At 37.0% G+C, this 23,213-nt stretch overlaps 2 protein-coding genes across 16 annotated transcripts in view; one reads left to right on the top strand and one right to left on the bottom strand.

Moving 5' to 3' along the window:
• Positions 1-21,349, top strand: part of LOC105212717 (mucin-2) — a 41,936-nt gene extending 20,587 nt beyond the window's left edge. For 6 of the 13 annotated variants that reach the window (XM_054232491.1, XM_029040415.2, XM_054232492.1 and 3 more), the window contains 4 exons: positions 11,414-11,485; positions 15,568-15,763; positions 15,828-16,124; positions 16,184-21,349. In XM_054232491.1, coding sequence (XP_054088466.1) covers positions 15,703-15,763; positions 15,828-16,124; positions 16,184-20,037 — 4,212 coding nt within the window. In that variant the 5' untranslated portion in view covers positions 11,414-11,485; positions 15,568-15,702 and the 3' untranslated portion in view covers positions 20,038-21,349. Of the gene's footprint in view, positions 1-8,721; positions 8,908-9,038; positions 10,244-10,320; positions 10,390-11,413; positions 11,564-15,567; positions 15,764-15,827; positions 16,125-16,183 lie in introns of those variants that run through there. The other 7 variants (XM_054232493.1, XM_011184889.3, XM_011184890.3 and 4 more) reach the window with 7 other exon arrangements.
• Positions 20,944-23,013, bottom strand: LOC105212719 (NADH dehydrogenase [ubiquinone] 1 alpha subcomplex subunit 10, mitochondrial). 3 transcript variants are annotated; one of them, XR_008471586.1, is made up of 5 exons: positions 22,885-23,013; positions 21,910-22,633; positions 21,453-21,851; positions 21,144-21,389; positions 20,944-21,068 (listed from the first exon to the last, which is right to left on the bottom strand). XR_008471586.1 is itself a non-coding variant. In XM_011184893.3 (4 exons), exons 2-4 carry the CDS (start codon positions 22,630-22,632, stop codon positions 21,294-21,296), a joined length of 1,218 nt encoding a protein of 405 aa, XP_011183195.1. In that variant the 5' UTR covers position 22,633; positions 22,885-23,013; the 3' UTR covers positions 21,093-21,293. The 3 variants fall into 3 exon arrangements, 2 of the variants coding, with proteins under 2 accessions (XP_011183195.1, XP_054088487.1); XM_011184893.3 differs by lacking the exon at positions 20,944-21,068 and having other exon boundaries at positions 21,093-21,389; XM_054232512.1 differs by lacking the exon at positions 20,944-21,068 and having other exon boundaries at positions 21,093-21,389; positions 22,807-22,914.
• Positions 23,014-23,213: the final 200 nt, after the last annotated feature.

Here is a 23,213-nt window from a genome sequence, read left to right as displayed (position 1 = left end):
CAAAATTTTGCAGGTTTCCGTATGAACTTTTACTACTATCGAATTTGCGTTTGATTCCAGATTAATTACTTTTCTCATAATTTCATTTATAACTCGATGCGTCATCAATCAAACTTGCCGGAGGTTAAGTTGTGGATCCTGCTGTTTCAATAGTGAACGAATCCTTTATTATGGGCAATCTGCGCAATGAAGGTTTAGACTCACAGCTTTAAGTGGACATCAACACGACAATTACCTTGAAGGATAATATATATCGAATTCGGTACTTTTCCACCAGCACAACATTCTAAATGTTGCCGTGGGCTGTGAAGCCGTACCAGTGAGTCCCCAGGTCACTTCAATACCAAAGCAAACTGTCCTAACTTTCAACACTAATCACATCATTTGCAACCAGCATTAGCTAAAAGCAATAACAGTAAAGTGCTCGCATTTTACAACGTTTCTTATTTATGGTTGGAGCATTTCGGGAGGTTGGCATGTTTTGTACACAGTAACTGCACTTCTGCTGTCATGACAAGCAGTGTCTGTGTCTGAACTAACTGAATTTGCACTCGTTGGGTGCAACTCATGCGGCAACGAACGTGCTGACATTGCAAACGATCGCAACCGACAACAAATACCGCTATTGAAAAATTGCTTAATACTGCAACAAGAAAACAACCAATATACTCGTACTCGTACTAGCGGTGGCATGCAGCAAGCACTGTTGCAAACGGAGCACCGCGTTTACCATACATTGTTATGCCGCTTGCCGCATAGGTCTATTGCTCTTATTATTGGTTGTTGGTTGCGGCAGCAAGTTCAGCGACATTGCTGCAACCTTCAGGCGAAATTCTTGCAACAAAATAAATGTCTAACCGTGACTTTTCCAAAAGATAATCACAATGTTTCCGCGTGTTGTTGTTACTGTTAGTTTAAAACATATCTACCGTATTGTTGTTGTTGATTTTGTTGCGTCTTTAACATATACATCCATATGAAATGTTGATATTTGTGCTACTTTGTGGTCCATCTTTTATGTGCTTGCTAACGCGAATTTTCATGCCGCCATTACAACAAATCGCAATGTGTTGCATGCAACAAATACAGAACAACACTACAAATAAGGTAAGAAGAATTACAGAACACTTTATGCCAACTTATGTTTAACGGCACATCAAAATTGAAAATTGTTTTTAGATATTACAACACAACAACACAAATGCGTGACAACTGTGTCAATGTGTCACATCAGCAATAAACACCTGCGAAACGACTGAATTAACGTAACTTTAAAAAGTCTAGCAGCTGCAAAGGCCGCAGACTCAGCTTCACGCAGAGACTACTATTAGCAACTGAAAATGAATGGTTTCAGCAATGGCTGGCGGCTTAAAGCCAACGCCAACGCCAAAACGAATATTGCCAACAATGCCGTTGGCGAAACAATCAATAAAATACATGCTCGTAGATGTAATGCCGTTATTTTGGAATTTTGTTATCTATATGTGCAACTCAATTGCCATTGCAACAACAACGATAAACAAATAGCTCAAATACACATAAATAATATTTAAAAATTGTGCAAAAGTCCAATGGAATTAATTCGTATTTAAGTAAATAACAATGCATGTGCGTGGTAGCGCCAATCAATTCATAAACAACAACAACTATGTCAAATAACAGTAATGGTCCACACACTCCACTACGGGGATAATTAAGACGAGCCACTGTCACACGGCTGTCATATTTGATATAAATCTACGAAGAGCCGCGCGGAGAGCTAATCAAATTTTGAGTTTAATTTCTACAACGCATCTGCATATCAAGTTTTCAAACAAGTATTTAAAAGCACTTAATTAACATTCAAATTGATATAACTAATGAACCACTAACAGTCGATCATATCGATAAAAAACATAAATCATTTAACTACAGAATATGCATAGAGTCGAAAAAGCATACGGCCCTCAAGTACATAAATATTAGAGATACATATGTAAATACAAAAGTTTAAGTTAATATAAAGGCAACGAAAAACAAGCGCATCAATTCTAAATACGAGTATATTAGCAACATATTCATATGAACTTAAATCCAAGTAGTAAGTTAGAAAGTACTGTTGATCCGCCACTACTGATCACCAAATCAATATCGTAATTTAACGAATTCAATTAAATTGAGACCGCTGTGGTACGAACAGCGCGCTGTATGGTAGTTGATATAAGTGAACACTTCGAATTAAAACAGCATGACAGAATACTCAAAGTAATTTCCGGTGGACTTAGTTTTGAAAAGATAGATTTCATAGGCTTACCTCCGGCATTGCACAGTTGCATATCGATGTCTTGCAAGCAACTTAATGAATTTGTACTTTCTACCGTGGCTAAATTTTCCCAACACTCGATTCCTTGGAATATCTCGATTCATTGGAATATCTTAATTTTTTAATATTATAGCCACTTGTAGGCCGACGAATTGATGTATGTGTATAAAATTATATACACCTCATATAGATATTTAGAAAGCACATCGAGCATTTTGTATAAGATTTGCCACACAAAGAAGTGAGGTGTGTTAGGTGCCGCGTAGAAAATTTATGGCCTAGCTGCTGCACAGGGTCACCAGCTAATATAACGACTAAAAAGATTATTATAAATGTTTTTTCAATTTCGTTAGCAAATACATATATCTTGAATTTTCCTAAAATCAGTTGACTCGTAAATATATATATAGATATGTATATACGCCTGTGGGTACATGGTTACAATTCAGTGTAAAGTTTTTATGACATATTTTTAAATATAAAATTCAGCTATAGCCTATACGAGTATATCTCATAAACCTAAATTGGGCTCTTTGGCGCAAGGTGAACCGCAAATTGCGGCGGTGGCGCACAGCTCGACCGAACGTTGCCACTTAACGGTTGCAACCAGCATTATTCTAGAGTTCAATGCTCTACATTGTATGCGTGAAGCTCTACGTATACATGGGGCTGTGTGCGTTTGGCACGCCTGCGGTTATTGTTACACACACCAGCAATAGCAATATTAACTCCAATTGCAATTGCATTTGAAGTCACAGCGGCGCATGCGCATTGTGGGCCACAACGTGACTAAGTGACTGACAACATGCCCACCGCACTGCATGTGGCTTAATATGTACAAATAACAATTAAAAGCGAGTGACAAATAACAATTCCGATAAATGCGGGCTGTCGTTGAAGCGTGAACGTCAGCGCTTTTAGTTACGTAGTATTCTTGCCTCAAGCATTTTAAAGCATCAGTCTTCTGCAAAGCCTATTATTTTGTGCAGTGCAATTTAATTGTATAGGAAAATAGAGAACACGTTTGGTTAGTACGAGTATTGTTGGGCGCTGCCTGCCTAGTGGCGCTAAATGTCATATTACACAAATCAAGCAACAATCAAAATTTTATGTGTTAAGTGAATAGTTACGCCGTGTATTTCTCGGTCTATTCATCTATCGACGACTTGTTTCCCTGTCTATCTGATCGCCACTTAACCGATTATGAACTCGTCGTCGTTGTAACTGTTTGCTCATGTGTCCAAGCGTCTGTAGCCGTCAGGCGACCGATTGCCAGCCAACCGGTATTGTTTGGCTCTGCAATCATTAGCGAGTGCAAATAGTCACACACAAGCACACCCAAGTACTTTACTCGTATGCATCTAAATCCGTTGGAATGCGCCTATCTTTGAGCGTTCGCGAATAATACTCGTATCTTAAAGACTGTTAAACAAGAAAATCGCCACTTTTATTTGATTCACCGTTGCCTTGTTGGCCTTTTTCGCTTTCAGTTTTCTTCGTTACGTTTACTTTTATCTATGTACCTATACTATTGACATTTCATATATACTCGTAAATATGCACATAAATACGTAAATACGTAAATGTATACATTTATTTACGAAGATAAGTACACACACCGATTTACGGGTACGAAGTGGACTTACACACAATATTTACAAATGTATATACAAATAGTATTATTATGAGTATTACTTGTTGGTTGAATGAATATTTTTATGCCATGGCTCGAACGATAAGCCTGCCTTAGGAATGTTCGTGTATATGTCTTTCTGACCACATGTATTTACGTTTGAGTGTACAAAATATTTTTTTACATGTACATATGTGCATACGTAAGTGAGTTTACTGTTCATGTTTACAAAACAAACGTGTTTCTTATGCCATTTAAGTGTTGCATGTGGCACGTAGCGCGCAAGTCCACATGATAAACACGGAGTGAAAAAATTAAACATTTACGTAAATACATATTTATACGAGTATATGTACATTTAACTATTAATATGAATGCATACTCATGCAACACCCTTCCACTATACCCACTGTTGCAAACTATTCATTAAAGTGTTGTTTAAGGAAAATCAGGAAATTTCATAATTCAGCATCAAAGTCATAAATTACGGCGCACACCGCTTGAGCAGGCCTGATTGGAAACGTAGTAGACGCTTAGAAGAAACGTGGAAGGTTTATAGAGTTCTGGTTGGGTTGTGATCGGAAGTCAGATCTGATCTTCACACTGAAAGCGTTTAAAGGTCTGAATGACAGCTAAGCAAATATTTTTTCAACACTGTTGCTTATTATAATTGTTATATTAAAATTTGTTAATTAAGTAAAAAAAACGCTTATCCAATTGAAAATATGCGAAAATGTGCGAGATTAAACTGGCTTCCGGAGATTAAACATTTATGCACGTATGGCTGCAGCAACAGTCGCAAACCAATTAGTACTGATGCGGTCACAAAGTAAAAACTGTGATTTAGATGGATGTATCAGAAGAAATTGCTGCTTTGTTAAAAGCCGACTAGAATGCTTTCAAAGAATTTATTTTTGAGCAGCTGGATATACAGTAACTTTTATATAATAAATAATACAGGTCAAGGATATCATCATCTCAAAACATTGTCAATTTGCAACAATGCCACTTGCACAACAAAAACGAAATCTAATAAATAAAAGTCGACTATTTGCGCCACTGATTCGTGCCGCATTCCAAATGTCAGTGTGAGCTGACAGACTTAGTCGCATAGATCACCAGACAAAGCTCGAGCACAAACACAAAACACACAAACCTCTACTTACATATATACAAACATAAGTGGGACTTTTGCTGTCAAGAAATAGCTTGCGACACTTGAAAATTACAAAATTAAAAGTACTCGCTTTAGTTTTTACGAGCGACTGACTAACACAAATTGTTTAGATTTCAAATTGTTTTGGGTAACCTGGTTTTGAATTCATTTTACTTTTCAACAAACGCTGCTGATGACACAATTTACACAGCTGCAATTGCTTAAAAGACATGTATTAAGTGCCATTTTTTGCAGTGGTTTTCTTTATTATTAACAGGACGTTTTTTTAAACAGCCATACAAATACTTGTATTAAAACCCTAGCGCCAAATTAAAAACAGGTCTTAAGTACCCAATAAAAGTTAGAGAAAAATGGAAAGTAAAAACTGAAAAGTGAAGCCCATTTTTACTTAAAATTCGATACTTCTTTAAAGTAAAAGTGTTTTTAATCTCGCGTATTATAATTAACCAATATTGTAAATGAAACAATGCACATTTAATTTATATACCAAATACAATTTTAGGCACAGTGACAACTATCTACTTATGTACTTTGACATCGTGTGCAATTAATTGGAGGCTGCGAGTAATAGCAATTGCAAGCAATTGACTATTCGCACAGTCAATGAGTTTAAGCAGTTATTAGACGAGTTATTACGGTCACACATCCGCGTACAAATACAAGTGAAAAAACGGACGGACAAGTGGCGAATGACAGGCAAATTTAAAATTAAACTGACAACTCCTGCACATTGTACTTGTATGTCGGCAATTTAATCGACTGCTCTCTTCTTTATTCGTCGTGGGAGTATATTTAATCATTTTATTTGCTTTTATACTTATACATTTGCCCCACTTTGTGATTTTACACATACATATATACGTGCATGATTAAAAATATGTACATTTATGTATATGAAAGCTATAAGAAACACAGACTACTAGCTGGAGTATTACTTTTGCTTTTAATGCAGTTCCATATAAATTTTGGCACTTCACAAACACTTGAAAGTGTGTCGAAGTTAAGCGCATACATGCATGTGCGCAGACGCACTCCTGAATGCTAAATTGTATTTAATGTGCCACAACAAAAATTTTAATAAAGAAGAGAACATTTAAAAGTGTGATTTTTTTTTCGAATTTACTTTCTACGTTGGCTCAAGTGGGTATCGCTGTAAGACACTGTTGCAACGATATTAATTGGCGTGCTCTTTTTGTTGGCATCTGAGTGTTTGTCGCTTTTTGCCTCTATTCGCCCTTAATCACCGACTTTAGTGATCGATAAAGCGGTAAAAGGAATGAGCAACGAATATAGAACCGAATGGAAAGTAGCACTAATGTCTGCAAGAACAGTCATTATTAAGTGTAGCAGGGACTAAAAGCATTTGTATGTCACTATGTAAAATTAGGTCATGATCTCGATGTTTCTTTGACGGTATTTCACGAATTGAAAAATTATGTACATAAGTATGCCTCAGGTATAGGCAATGTGTCCTTGATCAGGTCAATCTGGTATATTTCAGTTGTACTTTGTCTTTTTAACCAATATCACATCATTTTATTTGACATTTTTTTAAGTATCCGAAAAGTGTTTATGTATCATTAGGCTCTGTGCTATGCACTTTATTGTAACTATTCCGATCTTCACTTTTCATACAAATACCTACAATACCATCAAGTGCATTGCAAATATTGGAAATGTAAGAGAGCACTGGGCGAGTTCGCGCTACTTTTTCTTTACTTTTCACCATACTCTTCATTCAGTGGTTTATCAGTCACTTCCTATATTTCAGTCTTCTTCCTATATTTGCCATTCTACCGCTACATTACCATTGTAAATTGAGGCCAGCGACTGCGACGGCGAGTGTGCCAAAGCACAACATCAACACCGCAGAGAAGTAAAGCTCAGCATCCAAGTAGCAGTGGTGAATGGTGACTTTTGCAGACTTTGGAGTTACCTATAGCGAGTTTGCACCAACGGCCGGTTTGGTTCAATTTCACTTCGCAAAATACTTGTACGAGTGTGCTCACAACGCTGTAATCACATTGAGTAAAATTTCTTTGCGGTTTTATGCTCCATCGCGTCTTTGTCACGCATTTCACTTTTCTTTCAATTTCATTTCGCGATTTTCACATTCGGTGCTGCAGTGTGGTGTGAGAATCAGTGCATCATGAAGCTAATTTCTATTTCTGTAATAACAAAATAACAAAACTAAAACGGCAATGCACACACATACATATATGTGAGCCGTACTTGGCTATTGGCCCACAAAGAAATCACATTGCCAAAGTTAAGGTTGTGGCTGCCGTTGCTGCCGCAGCTGAGGCGCACCCATAAATCGCAGTCAGGGCGCTAGTATTCGGTGCAGACACGACGAAATGCGGCGGGTAAAAACAAAGGAAACCACAAAAACACAGTTGTTTACATTCACAAAAATCTAATATTAACAACAACAATTGCAACAAAAGCAACTAAATATATGCAAGAACAAAAAAGGAAAAGAAGTAAACTAGAATGACAAGCAAGCCATGAAAATCATTGCGATCAAGTTGAAATGATAAGAAATTGTAATTGTATTTCAGACAACAACAACAACAATTCTGGCACAAATTGAATTCCACAAATAACCATTACCAATAACAAATATATATCCATTATTACTGCCATAATACAGTCCTAGGCACTACTTTTAGCGCGCTCTCTCCCGATCAATGTTCTCTTTTCAGTCCAATGAATCACAACTAGTGTGGGGAAATTATGCCAAAAAAAAATAATTTTTATTGCACGTGTGATTTTATAGAACAAATTTTCTTATCAGAATCTCAAGAAGGTTTGCTTTTAGGTTCTTTAATCTTGACCTAGTATGTGCATTTGAACGATTACCGATCGACGATAAATGTTAAGAACCTTACTTGCACTTTCGCAAATGCCCAAATTTGAAAATTGCCCAACAATAATTGCAAAAACGCTTAGACAATTCATCATAATCGCTTGTTGTAATCAACCGTTTCTGACCGATCGGACGTGGCGCGATATAGACTTTTATGCACTTTATCCACCTAAAGTTAGTCAATAATGCAATACTTGGCCCTTATTTTAACCCAACGGATGGATACGCCCACATTGAAACGTGCGCTTTGGCGTGCGTGCAGCCCGTGCTCATCGTCTATCGTCTTTAGCTTCCATTAGTGGTAATAAATTAATGCACATGTGTACATTAAACCTGACTACAACAGCAGCAGGCAATGCAGGCGCGGCATGGCTTCATTGTGTCAAAGCGCCTATATTGTCTCATTGATGAGCTCATCAGCGTCGTCAGCCAAGTAGTGATGGCGGACAGGTGCCGCGGTCGCTCTCAAACAAGGGTGGAGCTTCCTTAGATAAAAGCTTCTTGTAGTATGTAAGCAAAACTGTGATGGAAATGCAAAGAATTTCATAAAGAACGACAGCGCCTAGCGCTTACCAAAAATGGTAACAGAACGCTCCTTTTCCGACATTGTTAATGGTTTAAGTGAGCATTACAGCCCACTTAAATATATTGGTTCTTCAATTTAGAAATCACTTATTACGCACACACGCTTATGTATATATGTTTGTATGTATGTAAGTGCCTACACAATAATTTTAACATTGCTTAAAAAGATTTCGCATTAGCAATAGTTCTGCCGACAGTTGTTGGGCCACCCAAACACAATTGAACTCAAGCTAATTAAATTAACCAACGTCTGCAGTACTGTTTTAACTTCAATGCGAAGTAGTTGTGAAATCAAGGTATCCAAAACTGCCTGCCAACTATCATATTCCGTTAAATACTGCGTGAGTATTTACCAATTTCCGAAAATTTCAGTATTTCGTACATTCGGCAACACTAAGTGTATAATTCCAAGTTCAATATTCGTATGTGCAATGTTGTGCAGGTTAAGGCTGTATGAAGGTTGTACAGAAAGCGCCCTTACAAATATCTAACGGTAACTATATAGTTCCCTCTGCGATCACACAAAGGCCAGCCGATAAGCCGTTGAAATTACCAAAAAAGTGTCGACCAAGCACGCGCCATCTATTTGTGTTTCAATATACACATAGTTATGGAATCATATGTATCAACGAACCAGAGCTGTACGGGGGAAGCGGTTAGATGGAGTGATCTTGCTGCGCATATCGCACCAGTGTTGTTTGATAAGATAAAATTGACGTTTTTGTTGCAAAACAAAACAGTTTTGCTGATAAAACAATTAAACGTCAACGAGCATACAGCGACAATTACAAGTTAAACAAGCGAGCAAAAACGATAAAAACAAATGGGCCAGTATGTACTTATATGAACTTATATGGAACATCTGAGAAAATATACTCAGGTCGACTCATGCAAATATAGCACAGTCGCTAATCATTCCGTTTGTGTGCGCAAATTCGGGCTCCCGAAAGAAGTAGTACATAAGTACGTAGTTTGAGTGAAAATAAATAAGCGTGAATAGTAGGGAGGTTGATAAAGAGTGGGCATTTACTCGACCGACAACGGTATAAAATAGCTAGCGTTAGCTACTTCGCTGGCGACGCAGTAGAGTGATGTCTATGAGAATTTCGTGTTATCAGGCAATGCTATACCTGGCGGTAGTAGACACGTCGCCCGCCCTTGCTTCCCTTTCGAATTCAAGGGTTGGTAAACATGTGCTTTTATATGTACAAATGTACTCATGTGTGCCAATTGAAGAGCGACTGTTATCGTATGGATGACGCTGAAATTGCCGCTGACGCCTGCCTACACCTTGAGGCTGAAGTTAGCGGCAGAAGTTAGTAAGGCTTTTCTCGCTTAGTCAGTCGTTTGCGGAATTTTCAACCGAATTCAACGAAGTTCTTCGTAGCGCTAATTTTAATTTCACAAAACTAGAACATTGTGTAGAAGACTTCATGCTAAATAGCCGAAAAAAGTGAATGTCAATGTCATAAAAAACGAAGTTTCTATTATCATCGTTACAGCAATAAATTCCAATTTTAAGTGACAATCAGTTTTGGTATGCAAAAGTTAAGCATATACTAAGTAACGACTAAAGGTGTACTAGTAAAACCTCAGCGTGATAGCAGTAATTGCGATAAAAGAAAAACGTAGAAGTAGTGGAACTGGATGACAGTCAAATAATACAATAAAGTAAAGGTGAGAACTACGAAAGGCGGGTTGGAGCAAATACGACGTACTCACAGAAACTACACATGCATGAAGTCGGTTCCAGAGAAATATTTATAAAACGAAGTAACGTCCGTACATTTAAAAAAAATACCAATATTTCGGACATTAGCTTTGTACGTTAAAAATGTAGAAATAATAACTTCTCGTATAATACAAATAATTATTATGTAATATGATATTATACCCGCAGAATTAGAATTCGAACCTATAATAAACACGTGAATTTTCTGAAAGGCTTGAACCTTAACTACATGATGATAAGTTTATGTCTTGGATTAGAAAATCTCTGACATTCGTGTTTAGATTAGTCTATTTTCCTCCTTTAAAAAATACAAGCCCCAAAGTCAAAATACATAACTATTTGAGTAAAAACTCATCGAATTATTAATATAGCAATAATTTTAAACTTTTCAGCTTTAAGTACTGATTAAATATTTACTTTATATATTTGTAATGTATGGGAAAATTTAGCGCTCTCAATGATTTAAGTGTTTATGCTATATTTAATTACTTTGTAAAAGCGCACTCAGCCTCACTCAATTTCTCACTTTCCTTCCTCAAATAAAATTTCAGAATTCTTCTTACCAATTTGATAGGACGAACCAGTATACTCGTATTTACTGGGTGTTCGAAATACCTACATAATTATATGGTAGATGCGAGATATCATATCTTGAAAGTATCAAATTCCCTGCTTCTTTTATTCATTTTTCTACTAGTAAATTCTAATGATAAAAATATAATGGCAGCAATTACCTGCTTGACATAACATTGGAAGGAATTTAATTTTATCAATATTGATGTCATGTTAAGTTAAACTTTTGAACAAACATTTTTTTCATATAAATTTCCAATTCTTAGTTCGCATTTTATTGTCCTGACGATTATAAAACAAATAGCAATTGTACCTTATTATCGGTAATTGACATAACGGCACAAGAAATAGAAGAAAGGGGAAACCCGACAAATGATTAAAATATTGAGGAATGTCAGATAATCAAACTAAACAATGGAGTTTCAGTTAATTGCTAAATATTTAGATTTATTAGTATTAATTGATTCTGATAGTCAAGAAACACAATTCGACTAGAAAAAAATATTTAAACTGCTATTTTATTGCGTTCCGTTTGCTTGCAGGGCAAATACTAGATGAAGAGGAACTCAAATTAGCCACAAATTAAATATAAATAGTCAACACCGTGCAGAAAGGTATGTGGATAATTGACTAATTTAATTGGAAGTGTACAAAAGCAGTGGACAAAAATAACTACTGTTTTTTATGCCAGCGTGAGTATGTAAATATGTGTGATATAAGTAGTGCAAACACATAGTCGTACATAATTATAATGATTAACACAAATATTCACTGCCAACGGACTCGCACACCATCTTCGGCAGCACCAAAGAATTAACGCAACAAAGACAGCCGGAGTTCAATGACTTACCGGCATGCATACCATTCGGCACTCAGTCATCATCAGCATGTCCGCTGGCTTAATCACAGTCATCCAGCAGCAGCAAGTCACTGCCAGCGCAACGCGACTCGCGACGTAGCTTCATTTTAAGCCATATTCACGTTCAAATATTCATATATCTATGTATGTATATATGTATGTACGAGTATGTGTGATTGTATTACAATAGCAATAACAACGTGCAAACGTAACAATGTAAATGATAAATGGGGAAACACACACTTTTTTGGGTTCAGTGCCGCCAAAACCCTCATATGGGCCCACTGGCCCAATGCGTGCCACTTGGCCACCATTGCAGCATTTATTGTTGTTCGTCATTATTACAGTTGCCGGGTCGGGTGTGCTTTTGTTTACCTCGACTAACCGCACACTTTAATATTGTTATTGCATGTTCATAATTGTAATTTTAAATATGGTTAGTAGCACAAGTGAAGTTCTTTTATTATATGTATGTGTATATGTACATATATTTGGACATTCCATTTTCCAGTAATCGATTATTGGTTGTTCCACTTTGCTAATGTGTAAATTCGATATGAAGAATTTCATTGTGAGCCATTTAAGTGAATGGAACGTGACACCTTCGTTATTGCTTACTTCGAGGTAAACAAACTGCCGTAAATGTACCCAAGCCGTTATACTATTTAAATTTTGATATCAGACTATGTTACTTGGTCATTATTAAACAAATATGGCAAAGGTGTATATGCAAAAATATTTTTAATTTTGCCAAATTACTATAGAACGTATTTGCATCAGTTTTGCAGTTTGATTTATAGGTCACCATACTATTATTCTTGAACGATCAAGACGTTTTGAGTTCACCATAATGGTACTCATTAAAGTCGTCATTAAGTTTTTTAATTCTTCCCGTAAAACATAATTCTATAGTTCTATAAAATATTTTTGTTTATGTAAATCCATACATCTGCTAAACAAGTTACGTTACACCCAAACAAAAATGGACAAAAAACAGAGAGAGAGAGGAGACAAAATTGAATTATTCAACATAGTAATATAGCTTATACATTTTAGGGCTTTTAATATAAAAGTCTATCAGGACTATCGGAGGATTTTGCACACCGAAGATTGTCAATATTGTCTATCTCAATTAACAATACATACTAAATTAGTTTCCTCAGCGCGTAAACCAGTTTTCAAGTTAGACTATCGAAGTTGCTAAAAGAAACTGCAATGAAATTAATACAGCAATAGGTTCTTTTGAAACTACTTAAAGAAAGTAAGCCGCTAATAATAAGTCTATTAATTCCTATTAAATGGATTTTTAAAGCTACGTCGACCTTCATTTACTGCTATTATTATTCACAGAGCACAAAAAAAATCAAAGCTGTAGTTTACAAACAAAAATTAATACAATTTTAAGTTTACTTGGAAGTAAGTATACTTAACTATTTATGTATGCTCCCCTGAATATATGTATGTATATGTATACAATTTCCACCTTTCGACATTGTCCCATTAGCAGTGCGCCTAAAATATCAACAACAAACCAACAAAAAACTACACTGAACAAAGTTTTAGCTATGCTATATACATATTTTATTATTGGTAGGTTAGACCGTGACTTCTGACAGAAAGGAGAAACACAGCGTGTGCTATTTTTTATCGCCTTTTTCTATACTTCATTATTACTGTCTACTGCTGCCAATTACGACCGCACGCTTCTTATTGTTATTGTTATTGACTTACTTCGTATTCGTGCCGTTTTGTTTTGTTTAACTGATAAAGTCAGAATGAAAGCAATTGTAGAGAGAATTGGAAAGACAAATAATCAGTAATATCTGGCAAGAACACTTGAAAATAATTACAAATAATTGCGACTCGCTATTTTGCATGTAGTGTTGGAGGTTTTTCATTTTAATTCATAGAATTTGCATATTTTGAAAATCATACGCTAACAGCAACAGGTGATGACACCTGCTTACCGATAAAATTCCCCACCTATGTGGTCACTCACGGAATAAACACATGTCTAAATCACAACTCATTTCACTAAAATGAATTAACAATTCTTCATGTATGTAAATATGACTTAAACGCCGTAAATAATTTGCGTCGAGAAGGTAAACGAAACGCTGTTGACGGAGCGTATGAGTAATCTTCGTTTGACAGAAGACGAAGGCGTTTTAAATACTTGGCTTTAGGAACATATTTTGTGTTTTCAAAAGTGACAAAATTATAAGCGCTGCCACCACATGTATGTAGGTATTTCAATGGGTGTGGAATTTGACAATAGTTCACAATATACTTAAATTTATAAAAATAAACCGCAAAAAGTCTATTGATACGTGCTCATATACTCGGCGACTAGCAGCGTGTTCATGAACACAGCTCGTCCGCAATATCAAATGTTTTTATTTTTATTTTTTTGATTGAAGCACTCACGCACCGAATGTCAATGCTGTTGATTTGTTCACCCCTTTCCTTCGCAACCTGAAATGATGCGCTTTGCATTCCAACTAATCGAAAATAGCAGCGAGCAAAAATGGTAACTACAAGACTGTATAAAGCGCAAAGTGCCTGTGCGGGGACCCCCTTCCAATTCATTGTAGCCCTATTGTAGTCGCAGTCGTGTTATGCGCCAAGTCGCATTGTATCATCTTCTAAGTTGAATGGCGAGACGTAAGCATTTTATTCAGCACCTAGCCATTAAGCGCACGTCAATACACACCAGACGCGCTTGGAGATTTAGCTACTTCGCTGTTAGCGCTGTTCAGTGCTGGAAATTGTACTTGCATTCAAGTGTATTTCGAATCAGTCAGTTTGAAGTACATGTGCAAAGCAAAAATAATTACTCGTACTTGAACGTCATTTTCACTGCCAATCCACAGCAATTATTATGCCGTTTTTTATTGTAGATAGCGCGACGAACGACGTACGTATGTGTATATAATTGTTTTATGATGTTTAAGTGTTTATTTGAAAAAGGAATATATTACATTGACATATTCAATTTGTTTTCCAAATATACACATGCATTCACATACTTTTATATCTGTATGTTTGTATCAGCAATATATCACGTGTTTCAATAACAATTTGACTCCTGTGCAATTTTTGGATCCATGGTTGTTATTCAGTTTCACGATCATTTATCCACAGCCAGCTCAAGTATTCATTTGTATGCAACCAGATAAGGGTTGTGAGAAAAATTCAATTCATGCGAGCTTAACCATGAAAAGAAATAAATCCTCGTAATGCTATTCAAAATGCAAGGAATTTGCACAAATATGCAATAATGAATACTGTTTAGAGCGCTAGATAGCGAATTTGAAATTTAATACGTCAGCCGCAAACAGAAAATAATATCTCTAAACTGTTGAAGCTAATGGGGTGCACTCTAGCGCTTATCTCGTCTACAAACAGATAAGATGAAGACGTTTGACGCAAGTTCCTCTTGGGTTCCGATTGACAAAAACCAAATAACATAATTTTCATTTTTTTAATTCCAATAAAGGCAAAATGAAAATTAATCTTGAAGCAAACATTTTTTCATCTTACTTATTGTACTAAAATAAAAATAATTAACTGATAGTCAAGGCAAACAATATGCATATATTGGCGCCAGTTTGGAAGAATTTTTTGGAAATAATAAAAAGTTCGTGGTTACTGTGCTCATGAAACGTTTCATAATAAAGCAAATTGTTAGAAATTGTTCTCGTTAACTAGGTCTTTGTCACATAATCTTTACTAAAACAAAGCTATTATCGCATTGATAAGATTTCTTAACGTCCGCTTATAAATTCTTTTTACGATTACATATTGGCTAACACACACATATTACTTTTATTTCAGGCAGAAGCGATTAAGGGTTGGAACACATGATAATATGACCAAATGCCTAAATTGAATAAGCGCACATAAGTAACAAGTTTCGATTGTCTGCATTCAAACCGCCTTTAACGTGGGCGAATGTTTTAAGCACAAATTATGAGCAACATGAAACATGGTTTCTCCACACTCAATCGGTGGTTGGGGAAGAAGAACAAAGGTAAGTGTTATATTTTGTACACTTCACAAAGCATGTGGCAGATAATCGTTCACTTTCTTTATAGCCGAAAAAGCAATGCCTAATGGCAAACTGTCCAAGTCTAGCACAAACCTAAACAGTTTGTCCGTCTCATCGACGAACATCAACGAAACTAGTCAATTGGAATATAATCGCATCACGCCCTTGCCGGCAGCCACAAGTAATGCGCCTTTTGAACAGACCTTCCGCATTACCGTCCTTCTGCCGAAGGATCAGCTGTACGTTGCACGCTTGGGCGCACGCGTACCACTGAGCAAACTATTGGAATTGGTATGCGAAAACAAGCTACTGGACGCAACAAAATATGAATTTAGAAATCCAGGTACCAAAGTTGTAGTGTTATTGTGAATACGTTTCTACAACTTTTCTTTACTATTTTAGTTGATTCGAGTCAAGTGTACAGCTGCGATTTAACTATTGGTGCTGTGGGCCTCTCTGAAATACGTTTGTGTAACAAATCCGAATCGTATGGCAATTTTAATGCCGATGAAATTATAAAACTGCATCGAACGGCAATCATACGTGACTCTCTCTCTTCATCGGAGTTCAGTAGTCGCTACTCTAAGCACACAACGAAAACGACTAGTCCCTACAGCTCAAGCAACTCGCTTAATTCGATGGACTCGACAGGTATGAATTGCATACGCACTCCTGTCTCTCCACCTGCCACACTTACAACATCAACACTCACAACTCCAACTAAAATATCGGCTCCTCCACGAAAGAAACGTGCTGCACCACGACCACCGAGCCAAACTGCCATACCAGAGAAGGCAGTGCTCGTGACCAACGGCGAAGCGACCACAAAAGATACAAACTCGAATACCATTGACAATTTAGAGGTGCCAGACGGTTCTCTGTCACATAAAAATCGCTTTGTATCGACGCCAAATCTCTCTACATCGCCAGAAGTGAAAGCTTTTAATTCCAATGGACACATAAACAGTCTTAACATTGAAACCGAACTAGAGTCTAGCTTAAATGGTTACACTAATTTGGATATTGAACTGGAACAATCACAGGTCAAACAAAAAAATGCACGAAACTTGTGTGGTGGCAGCGTACAGAATTTATACAGTGCTGAAAGCGTTCAACAACCTATTGAATTCCCTGAGCCATCACCGCGTAAACGTATGATACAAATTAAGAAAAAGACCACAGCACCTGCACCACCGCCCAGGGGCAGTTTATATGCAGATTCGGATACTCTTTCAATCCATTCAATGACTCCGTCTACACCGGATACGCCTTTAAGTCCACTTATGCCCTTACCGCCCGATTCTCCGTCAGTAAACACAAATATTGAAGAACATTTAGATCAGAATAGTAATAAACAACAATCTCGTGATGATGAACCTGTTGCCAATGAAATTCCATCAGCAACACGGAACCTGGAGACTATCCCTTCTGAGGCTGAAAAAACGACAGCTATTGTACCTAAACCTCTTCCAAGGATAACGACTAATGCTTTTCAAAACGATAACGATACATTTTTGGAAAATTCAGTTTCTACTCTAACAGCAGCGAACGTTTCCAAAATTATTCTGAATCGTACACCAACGCCGGAGCCTCGATCCCTTTCTGCTGAGCCACAGGATAACGATAGCTATCTGGGTGTCCACATCGCATCACTGAAAAACACAGTCGAATTAGAACACGACGATGACGTATCATCTAAACAAATGGACTCCGGTAGCTATTTGCATGCACATATAGCAGCGCTTAAAAATCCATCAAGTTTAGAGAATGAGGATGACGCTTTGTCTAAACAGGCTGATTCAGGTATCGGCGAGCCTGTACCATCTCCGGTTCCCGATAGCTTGCCATCAGAGAGTTCGGTGAATGATGGTAAATCGGCATTTGAGTCGAGCTCAGATGACGACGACATTATTAAGGTGTATAATTTCAAGCTTGGAAAAACCGTGGTCAAACCTCAAGCTGAACCAAAAACTCTGGAAGATTTCGTCGTTTTAGCCGCTGAGGATCAGGTTGACAGTGGAGATAATACACCAACAACAGCAACACAAGAAGCAACACCCAATTTCTCTGATAGCGCGTCTTGGAACTTTTCAATTCCAATATCTCCTCCGCCTAATTTTGCTGACGCACGCTTTGCAGATGGTTTTGTAAATGAGAAGCCTCCGGACACGCCAATCACTCCCAAAATTAAAGAACGACCAAAGTTGGATTTTAAATCAATTTCCCATGCAGAGAGAACCTTTGTGCCAACTGTTGACAGTTCGCATCAAGAACCAACGCAGCCACATGACATTGAGGTCAAAAGGGATATTTTAGCTTTGCCAAGCCCGACAGCTCCTTTAAATGAAATTGTAGAGGAACTTTCGGCAATAATTCATTCAAAGGGTTTGGACACTCTTATTAAAAAGCCAGAGGATGAACCAAAGATACAGTCGGCTAAGCCAACTACATTACCTAACTTCAGTATCACAACAATCACACAACAGATTCAAGAAAAAGAAAATGAAGTTCCAAATAAAGTTTCGGAACTAACACTAGCAAATAGTGTGACAAATTCTAGCGTTGAGCAAGTAAACAATAAAGAGCAACTGCATTCCGAGAAAACAACTTGTATTGCCGGACAACAAAACGTTATGAACATAGAAACGCCATCAACACAAATTACGCACGCCAAAGTTGAACCCAACGGATTTAGTTCCAGTCGTAGGCGATCATCAGGCGAACTTAGTATTGGCGAATCACCATCTCTTCAAAGTCCTGAAGTTATCAAAACGATTCTGAATTCACGCAAAAATAGCTCCGCCAGCAGTAGTGATGCAGACACCAAGGGAGCCGAAGAACTTAAAAGGCAAGACGAAAAAACACCAAAGAATATAGTTAATGCACAAAACGACATAGATACAAATATAGCAACGCCACAGCCTTGTGTCACTTCCAATTTCGAGAGCATCGAGTCAAAAGAAGAACATAAAACGAATTTTGTCAAAATTGCTGAGACACCAAAAAATAATGTGAATGCACAAAAAGAAGAGGAAACAACGAGTTCATCGGCAGAACAGACTAAACACAAAGAGCTGCCTAAATTATACCGATACTCCGGACCGCCAAGCATTAATTTTTCTACTTGGAGTGAACGGCCCAAAGTGCAAGTATCCATAAAAAATGAAGGTGATTATATTTTCGGCGGCAAGAATGCCGACAGTCAAAGCGCGGCAGTTACAACAGCTGCCATTGAGATTAACACGAAATCTCATAATCGAAATAATAGAGTTTCAATGCCTGCGGCTGCTTTTTGGGCGGAAAGAGAGAATGCACCACCCCCTGTTGCCCCTAAACCCATAGTAATCGCTTCCCCCACCGAACGAATGGGTATCCCCGAAAAAGATTATCGTGTTCCGATGAGCGTTAAACCATTACGCGATGTAACAATTGAAAACGTCGAATTAAATACGACAACAACAAATAACGCAACACAACTGGAGCACTCAGCTAAGGGCCAGTGGAAATCGTCAAGTATTACAACTGTTCTACTCAATGGAAGTTCAGAATCGGAAAATAATAAAGGTGAAGCAATCCTCAGACCATCTTTCACATCGACTTTGCCCCGCAGCAACGCCAATCGATTTAGCATACCGGTAGTAAAGAACGTGGGTCCAGGGTTGCTCCGTTCAACCTCCATCACCCAATTGGAAGCGAATAAGCCGAAACCCATTCAGTCCGAAGTAGTAACAGCGCCATTTGGTCAGAATACATTGCGAAAGACTGGTTTAAAAGAGAAAATACGCGCAAACGATTCTTTACCAAAAGAAAAGGAACAAACCGAAAAAAATATTTCGGAGCAAATTCCCAAGCCTCTAACGGCAAGCGTACAACGTTCTACTACGATTCTCAATGGTTTCGTAGATGTGACAAATGTAAAAACAATGACCGAGACAAGAAAAGTCCATCAAACTACGGTTAAGCCGGTGCAAAGTGCCAAATTGGAATTAAAACTTCAGAACTCTAACTCTACCAGCGTATATTTAAACAAAACGAGCTTGAATCCAGCAACTACCATCACAACGAAAACAAAAACTCAGTCAGACGTTAAACCAGCGCCCATAGTACCACCACCACCACCAACGCCTCCTAAAAGTGTAACACTACCCACACTAAATAGCAGCAGCCCTGCAGATACGTCCAGCAGTACAGATCCAAGAGATCAACTATTGATGGCAATACGCAACTTCAAGCGTGATAATCTAAATCGTATTTAAAGTAGCACGAAGAAGAATTTTTAGAAAAAGAATAACCACACATGTTGGATACATTAGTCACAAGGAGCTGGACTGAAATCAAGTAAAATATTATTGTAAATGTGTTTTTATAAATACGTATTTTATAAGGACTATAGGAAACGTTTTAAGCCGAAGTCAACTAATTTTATTAGCATAGTTTAAGAAGTAGGGAAAACAAAGGCACTCGTCTACACAACCACACACACAAAGCAGCAGTCGTTGTGTCAAGCGTGAGGAGGACAGTGTCTACCCAAAAAAAAAATATGAAACCGTGAAAGCTATAACATTATATAAATATATGCACAAATAATTATAGGTTTACACACATATATAAATATACAAATATGAATTTTAATATTCACTGGAATGATAAATATAACCGACTACCGTATATTACTAGCAAAGTCCTTGGTGACTGTGTAAAAATGCTAACCAAATGTTTTCCATCAGTCTGTCAACCGGAGAAATGCCAGTTTTAGTGGTTTTCTTTTAGTTAACTGGCATACTAAATGTCCCATTAACAACAAGTAATACATAATTTAACATACGTTTGTATTCTGTAAATTATATTCAATATTCTAATTAACGTATGAATGGACATTTATAACTGCGTTTTATTTATATTTTACTTGTTTTATCTGTACGTATAAAAATGGAATATTACAATGTTGATAATAAACCCCAAAAAATACAAATGCGTACTATTTTATTTGAAACCACGTTTGTCAAATGGTAAAATTGTTGTTCGAATCTATCTAAGCAGTTTAAAAATATGAAGGTGAAATAGTAATTACAAACTTACCGATTTTCGTTCCCATCGCTGAGAATTTGTACTTAATGAAATTTTAATATTTTTCTGTGTGTTAGATGTTTAATGAGAGTTGATTGTTGGTATATTGATGATATATTTGTATATGCAGATGAAAGTTTTAATTTTTTTGTTTTGTGTTATATATGCTCAATTACTTATTATTTAAAATATGTTGAATAACTTATTCTTGTTCTTAAACCTAAAAATTGATTCAAAAGATAAATTAAGCTTTCCAAATATACATGTATATTTGTACGCAAGTTGCTTTATTTACCTTTTCATTTCTTCATTTAACTAACTTCATTTCATTTCAATACTAACACAGCTTTTCTATCCGTTATTTTCTTTTTATTCAACACAGGTTTTCGTTCCGTTATTATTTTCTTGTTTATTCATATTTTACTAACAAATAATTGAGGACCGCTTACAGCGGTTGATTGACGCCAATTGTTGTTTTGGTAAACAAACCGGTATCTCCCATATCCTCATTGTAACCTGCGCGATATTTCATGCCAGGTGCCTACAATACAAAATAGAAAATGTGTCGATGTTTACAGTAAGGAAAAGATGAGAAAACACTTACGTTGTACCAAACATCACGCCAAACTTTACTGCTGTCAGCGTCGCGCACCAGTTCAGGTACGTCGTAACGTGGCACATTGAAATAGTTCAACAAAGTGCTTTTTTCGTTACAGTACTTGATACGGGCCTCGCACCATTCAGCTTCGAGCGGGAAACGCCAATCCTTCATTTTTTTATTGTGGTGATCAACTTCGAACTGTCCAAAATCAATACGTTCGATATCTTCAACTACAACTTCGGTCTCACCACCAGCAGTCCAATCGTACACCAAGATTTCAGCGTGGCTACTTATATCCTTAAGGAAATGTTGTTTATAAAACGTTTCAACATCCTTTAGGTAGGCATCAGTGAAAACCTTCGAATTAACTTCATAATCCACATTACGAGCTTTAATGCGTTGCTGCAAATTAACAATTCAACAAATTAGATGCTTTTTTCGATTAGCGAACTTTATTTACCTTAACAGCATCAACAGGGCAGTCCAAGTAGATAACCAAATGCGGTTTTAGAAGTTCGTCAATTGTATTTTGGCGAATTTCATAATATACAGAGTGGGCACCACGCGAAATGTATCCGTTCTTATGCATTGCTTCCAGGAACACGAAGTCCGAATAGCAGCTGCGGTCCAAAACAACACCTTGACCGGTAGAAAGCACATGTTGTAAGGCATCAATATATTGTGAATACCTCAGCATGTACATCCGGATTTGGAACTGGGCAGCCAAAGGATGATTGGGTTCTCGGCAAAAGTTGGACACATCATATGAACGGCACAGTTCAGGCAATTGGGGGTCCAACTTGCGCATATCATAGCCATAGGAATTGATGTAAAGCAAATCCATGTTGACTTCAGGAAAATAACACATTTCCAGTTCATCTGCCAATTCTTTCGCAAATTTACTTTTGCCCGCACCGATCGGTCCTTCAACACATATGACTTTAGAGTTCTCATCCATGCGTTTTGATGTTTTGTCGAAAAACGAGTTAAGAACAGTATATCGCTTATCTTTGTAGGGATATGGGGATTCTTTGGGTACCCGTGGACCACCTCGCATAGATTTACCCATGATGGAAGCTTTTTGCGTTAAAGCCATTGGAGAAGTTGCCTGCGTATTCAGCAATACTGGACTTGCATTACGGCCACATAGGCGCACAATGCCCACACGGAAAACAGCGGCCATTCTGAAAATTGATAAAAGGAAAATTTATATTGAATACCTCTACCATATCATATACACTATATATTTTGACCAATACGGCTTTGCATTTAACTCATTACATCACAGCTCGCCAACGAAAACGTACGGAAAAGACACATTTTAATATTATTTAAAGATAGCTCATTGTAGACCTACGCTATATGCCAAACACAATATTTAAGGTTTTTCAGCTTAATACACTTTAATTTAAGTTATTAGACATGTTTTTCTCACCTTAAAACTGTTTAATGCGATTCTGCTATTTATTTTCTACTCTAAAAATTGGAGGGCCATACGAGCACAGCTGTCAACTGAACTGTCACTGAAACATTTGATTGGCAGCACTGGCTGATTACAGAGTGCTAAAAGATGTTAAAATATATAAAAATAAATATAAATAAAGTGTATTTCTTTTGGCCATTAATAATAAAATATATATATGTTTACAATCTTACATGCTTGCTTTATATAAGTTTATACATCTAATCAAATAAATTATCCTATTGAGATTTTTTGATACAATGAAGACCAACACTTTTAGTACCACTGAATTATTTTGGTGA

This window comes from Zeugodacus cucurbitae, chromosome 5, assembly GCF_028554725.1.
Source record: "Zeugodacus cucurbitae isolate PBARC_wt_2022May chromosome 5, idZeuCucr1.2, whole genome shotgun sequence".
Taxonomy (NCBI): domain Eukaryota; kingdom Metazoa; phylum Arthropoda; class Insecta; order Diptera; family Tephritidae; genus Zeugodacus; species Zeugodacus cucurbitae.
This window is presented reverse-complemented; position numbering and strand designations above follow the sequence as displayed.

Bases quoted from the DNA above. Each gene is read 5' to 3' on its own strand.
- LOC105212719 (XM_011184893.3), bottom strand. From the start codon at position 22,632: ATGGCCGCTGTTTTCCGTGTGGGCATTGTGCGCCTATGTGGCCGTAAT. The intron at 21,852-21,909 runs GTAAATAAAGTT...GTTAATTTGCAG, and splicing joins GCCCTGTTGATGCTGTTAAG to CAACGCATTAAAGCTCGTAA. The intron at 21,390-21,452 runs GTAAGTGTTTTC...TTTGTATTGTAG, and splicing joins GGCGTGATGTTTGGTACAAC to GCACCTGGCATGAAATATCG.